General features: G+C 39.9%; 1 protein-coding gene across 1 annotated transcript; it reads right to left on the bottom strand.

Moving 5' to 3' along the window:
* Positions 1-450: 450 nt before the first annotated feature.
* On the bottom strand, positions 451-4844 carry LOC132177767 (beta-glucuronosyltransferase GlcAT14B). The gene is made up of 4 exons (XM_059590214.1): positions 3764-4844; positions 3574-3649; positions 3371-3486; positions 451-982 (listed from the first exon to the last, which is right to left on the bottom strand). Exons 1-4 carry the CDS (start codon positions 4362-4364, stop codon positions 468-470), a joined length of 1308 nt encoding a protein of 435 aa, XP_059446197.1. The 5' UTR covers positions 4365-4844; the 3' UTR covers positions 451-467.
* Positions 4845-6000: the final 1156 nt, after the last annotated feature.

Genomic DNA, 6000 nt, shown 5'->3' with positions numbered 1-6000 from the left:
GGTGTGTGCTCAACCTATATTCCAAAGAAGCAAGCATGCTCAAGTCTCCTCAGACTCACTCCAGGAGTCACAGGACAAACTCCCGAGTTTGAGAAATAAAAGTCAGAAAAATTCTAAGAACGGGAGTTGCAGAATCTATGAATATGAAAGTTCGATCTACTATTGCAATCCAACATGGTATTTCTGTTGGAAATATAATGAAAACCAGAATTTTACATATCAACCCTAAAGGCACTTCAGTCAACCCTAATAGTAAAATCATTTGCAAAACACACTTTCCAATAATCTCATCTTGAATGAGCTAAAAACCTCAGTTTTGCTAAAATAATCAGCTGATTGAACTAACATCTATCCTAAAGTTTTTCTTTTGGTAAGCAAATCAAAGCATCTCATTCTCTCAACTTTTAACTCCCCTTTTTGTTTTGTTTTGTGGGTTATGGTTCATTCTAGTGGAAACCAGAATCAGATCACTCAACCATACATTGCTGAGACCGAAATGTACCATTTGAGAGCAATTCAACAATTCTCTTTTCAAGTCTTCTTGCTCCAAGACCAGGCCTAAGAACATCAGCATTTCCCCAAACCGAACATGTGCGATTTCCAGACTCACCTAAGCACCAGCCACCAGGGATTACATTGTCATGTTCGCGCCCCAATATCTCTCGGTCAATGCGATCAAGCATCGGATCATCTGATTTGAATCGTGTGGCGAACGCTGCCCCACTCTGAATCATAACCTCAAAATCATTGGAACTGAGTAGGCGGGGCTCAGCGCTAGAAGGCTTGTCAAAGGCAGCATATTGTAAGTTGTGGTTTATGACAGTTCTGTTGAACTTATGGGAATTACAAAGAATGGTGGGGAAGTAACTGGAAAGGGATGATAGAGTGTTTGCAAAATACATCAGTAGAGTCCTCGGGAGGTTGTCTGTACCCAGGATGCAGAACTCAATAAATTTTCGACTTAAAATGGAGAAAGACGAACCTGCATAAAAAAGGAAAATTAAGTGTCAGTTTGACCATTTATTTAATTTTTTGTTAGGGATGGGACAAACTAATGCTCCTAAAAAGTTTTCCCAGTATGAAATGCCCATGCTATAAGGGAGGGAAAAATAAGTTTCACATTGCCTATTCAATGTGCTATTTTTAATAAATAATTCAGGGTGGGCTAATGGTCTACATTTTTCTTTTCCCAATAGATCCCTGGTCTTAACACAACAGCAATTACATGCAAGTGTAATAATTTCAAGTGTTCTGTAGGAAAAGTTGAAGTATTAGAATCTGTCATAGATATCCAACTGTGACACCATAAAACTCGAAATGAAATAGAATTCATATAGTCGACGCTATTTTTGAATGGTACAGCACAACATAATCACAGTTAACTAGGAACTTAGATCGATGCATTACACTATAAACATACAAACAACAGTTTAATGGGCTGAGTAAAATTATTCACACAAAAGAACTTCAAATGGGTAAAAATATGGCTCACACTCTTGTAAATCTTAATGACAAACAAGTAAAGAATGGTCATGATATTGCTAGAGCTATTTGGTTGCTTCTGATTTTGATGTTGTAGACTGGATATTTCTGATTGGAAGGCAATGGAAACAAATAAACAGCCCTGGCAATAATGATTAACCACAACGACGAATTTTTGTCAAACCAGTTGCCAAGAACTCCATAGTTGAAGACTTGGGTATTTCACACATACAAAAATGTTCTTAAGCAACACTCCTCAATACAAAACAACATTTAAATCATCATCAAAATAGAAACTTCCTAATGTTGGTTATTTTGAAATTCTAAGCCAACAGATTTTCAACTGGATGTTTTGTGTCAAGTTAAGGTACAATTTGAGACCTCCAGTACCCAACCAAACTACATCACATAACCATGATATTCATCGGTCCTAAATCAGGCAAAAGCTTACTGAATAATTCAAATCATGATTACTTAAAAAAATAAAAAAAATTCCTTTATGTTCATATCAATGATCTTGTTTAAAATCTCTATTGATTCAACCTTTTGAATTTAAGCTCAGAGCGGATTATTTGAATTTCTGTATCTTACAATTCCACATAAGTTCTCTACACCTCTTGGTGATCTCTCTATCAGTGTGTGAGTATTTTTAAGGCACTGGCTCAGTCTCAAATCTCTAAAAAGGAATCAGAGCAACAGAACCCACTCTCTTCAACTAAGGGGTTTCTGGGGGGCCTACCACTTTCGCATCCACAAAAAAGCATGAAACCAATAAATAAAAATCACTATGTTGCAATGGAAATTGCTGGTTTTCATACGAACCTCTAGCTCCTCTATACATCACCTCTACATCAAGCAACAACCTTCTATCAACAGGAATCACCACCCAATTTTTATGTTCTACATAAAAATGAAGAGACAAATAGAATGACAGAGGCCAAAACTGCAAGATCCGACTACTTATCAAATGTTTGGCACCATTGACAATGCCAAAAATGAACCAAATGTGCTTCTTTCCACTTTCCTTTCTCTACAGGCAAGACCAGCACAGGATTAATAACCAAATTTCAAGCTCAAGAGTAATGTTGTGGTCTTGAGCTAATAGCTGCTTCAAGATCCTTGCTCCAAAAATGTAGTTATAGCACCAGTACTCAAGAAAATACAGCATAGAGTTCTCAGTTCCTTTATGTCCAACCCCATCAAGCACAAGACTAGAATTGATAAACCACCCAAATTAAACAATTTTATAATCGCACAGAGTAGAGTTCATAAATCATACTCTCTCAATGTCCTATCTTTTAACATGTCATTTTCTAATGCAATACTCCCCCTATGGGATGAATGGCGGTGTCGCAAAGAAGGAGGTGTATGTTCCCCCTGGAACTGAGGGAGCAAGGCCCAGTACTATCTGAGAAACCTAGTACTTTCATACCCAAATGCAAATAAATATTCTATGTTGATTAATTACACGGGTCCGGGAACTTCAAGAGTGGGTAAACAAAGTGACCCTGCCTTGGGGGGTTCCAGTCATAAAAAAATTAATTCAATGGTCCCATTAACTGAAACTTAAATGCTGCAATTCAAATTGCCAGAATCATACCAATAAGCAATGAAAAGCTCGATCAGGGAAATCTTTCTAGGAAAGCTGTGGAAACAAAACTAGATATCGTTTTCTTGTACAACCATATCTCTACCTTTATTTAGTATTCCTCATTAGTTATGCACCTATTCCTCACTATTTCAATATCGCATATGTAACTCAAAACTTGCTAGTGGGATGAAACAATCCCGATCGAGCTTTTCATTGCTTGGTAGTACCCAAACAATCATTAAACTGAATGACTGAAAGTACTCAAACAATTACCGAGCATATAAGATAAAGCCACACCTGTAAACAGCAGGAAGGCATTAGGCAAATCCCTTTTCTGAGAAGCATAAAACATCCCAGTTTTCTCCGAAAGATAAAGCCCCGGATCAACAATTATCGGTTTCAACCTCCTAGACCTATAAAGCACCAAAAACACAAGCCAAAACCTTATAATTTACACAACCCAACAAATTTCACAAATCTGAGAAGTAATTATATCATACTCTCTCCAGCCAATGTAACTTGAATGATTCACAAAGTTAAGATCTTTGGGCAGAAATGACAAAATGTGAAGAAGATCTGCAAACCCACAAAAACTCACATCAGAAAACCAATCAAAAGCACAAAACACCTACAAATCAGGCCAGTGTAAACCCAAAAGCAATGCCAACAAAAACTCCAACGACACTGTACCATCTTGTGTGACAAGTGGGTAATCAGCGGCATTGAGACTGACAAACCAATCCCAATTCGACGACAGTCGGAGCAGTATGGAAGCGCCGTGGAGGGTGGAGGGGATCGTAGACGAGCCCTTTGGGTACGCGAAGCCGGCCTTGCCAATGACATTGACATTCCGGGCAGCTTTGAAAACGGGCACGGATTGGACCATGAGAGCGAGAGCGTCGCGGTCGGTCTGGGGAGCGGAGAGGTCTAGGTGGAGGAGGTAGAAGTTCCTGGGGTGGTAGGTGGCCAAGAGTAGGCGGAGGATCCGACCCAAATCTCCGGCGGATCCGGAGATGAGGTAGGCGATTGAGGGAGGGGTGGGTTCAGAGTTGGGGTTGGGGAAGAGGACCTGGTGGGTTTGGTGTGACGGGAAGAGGAACGGGTCTGCTCGGGGTTGGGAGGAAGAGGTGGAGGCGGAGGAGGAGGAGAGGGAGAGGAAGAAGAAGAGGGAGAAAAGGGAAATGGCTAAGATAACGTATAGGGTGGTCTTGGGGTCCTTGGAAATGGTGGTTATGCTGGTGGATATGAAGGGTGGATGTCCAGGTGGCGGTGGTGATGGCGGATTTTGCATCGTTTGTCTCTCCTGTTTCTTTCTTCGGGTGGGTTTGGTTGCGGAGAGAGATGGATTTGGTATTGGTTTTTCTTTATAATTTTTTATGGTGTTTTACTATGTGGTTGTGGGTGTGTTGGGAGTGTTGAGTTCTTTCTTGATTTACAAGTTTCACCTTTTTGTTGTCTCTACTCGATGCTTGCTTCGATGTGTTGTCTGTCTGCTTAGTTTTTTGGTCGTGTGCGGAAGAGAGAGGCTTACCAAAAACTACCGCACGACTGTGTCCCCGCGCGCGCCGTGAGACAGATATAGAGGTTGTGAGAACGAGACTTGCTCCCTAGTTTTTGATGTTCTATGAATCCAACTCAGCAACTCTGGCTCCAGATGAGGAAGAAATGCATCACTTTCACTTTTATTTGGAGAGTGTTCGGATAGTTTTCGGACAATCGGATCGGCAATAAATCTCCTGCTTAAGTTAGTCTTCTGCTTATCGAAGGTAGAATATAAGATATAGAGAGATATATATGTCTTGCCTGTGGGAGAGAGTATTCCTTTTTATAGTGAGATTGGATGCTTGGACCCTATGGTGAGTGGGCCAGATATTCGGGTTGCTAGGCCCAACAGCTGTTTAGATAGTTTTGAACGGTTGGAGTCCGTCGGCGGTCGGTCTCTCAAGAGATCGACAACATTTCAATACTTAAAGTTAGTCTTTTGCTTGAGAGATAAAAATCGAAGGGAGAGTATCACGAAGAGAGAGAACATGCTTGCCTTTGGGAGAACATGTCCCTTTTATAGTGAGACTTGGATGCTTGGCTCATAGGTTAAGCGAGTCAGGTATTCGGGTTGTTAAGTCCAATGGCGTTGCCTTTGCAAGAAATAATGAAAATTGAAGAAGAGAGAAAAATTTTAGGGTAAAATCTATCTACAAATCCCTTATGTTTTCTGGCCAATTTTGTTAATATCTCATAGCATTTTAATTTTTCAACTATACAAACCATATATGGGTGTAATTAACATGATACTGGAAGAAAATAACGATTCTATTTATTTGTAGCTATGACCAGAGAATATCCGACCAACTTCATATTCTTTTTAACAACTAATGAAAGAAGTGATGATCAACAAGCTAAAGATGGTTCACTTATTAAAGAAAGAATGGGAATCACTCAAACCCTCATAACTCTTATTAGATTTAAGATTAAGGAGTACATATATAACATGTAAATCCTTGTTAGAAAAAAATATATATATGTAAATCCCTTATTATCACATCATGTGATTTCTAGGAGGTCCAAGGAAAGCATATGTCGTACTTATTAGTGTGTTTGTTAAACAAGCAAGTGGCTTCTGTTTTGATACTCCACAAACATTGGAGGTTGCATATGCTTTGGTCCCTGTCCATCCTATAAATAACAAAAAAACGAGTTTTGGCTCCATGCCACAGAAACCTACAAAAGAAGGACTTGGTCCCCTTGAAGCTTGGATGGAAACTGATTTCATAGCTTCTATTTGGGACGATTCGTTGGTTTCCCAGATACTCCCCCTTATTGGATCGACAAAGAATCGAAAGCGTCATGTTCGAACCCAAATTGTTAGTAATTTGGACGCGTGTTCTGTCGTCATCGACAGCAGCGGCATTGCTCGTGGTTGCCACCAG

This window comes from Corylus avellana, chromosome ca4 (assembly GCF_901000735.1).
Source record: "Corylus avellana chromosome ca4, CavTom2PMs-1.0".
NCBI lineage: Eukaryota > Viridiplantae > Streptophyta > Magnoliopsida > Fagales > Betulaceae > Corylus > Corylus avellana.
This window is presented reverse-complemented; position numbering and strand designations above follow the sequence as displayed.

Excerpts from the sequence above, each read along its gene's own strand:
- LOC132177767 (XM_059590214.1), bottom strand. The coding sequence starts at position 4,364 with ATGCAAAATCCGCCATCACCACCGCCACCTGGACATCCACCCTTCATA. Across the intron at positions 3,650-3,763 it reads CCCACTTGTCACACAAGATG|ATCTTCTTCACATTTTGTCA; the intron begins GTACAGTGTCGT and ends GTGGGTTTGCAG. Across the intron at positions 983-3,370 it reads TGCCTTCCTGCTGTTTACAG|GTTCGTCTTTCTCCATTTTA; the intron begins GTGTGGCTTTAT and ends TTTTTTATGCAG.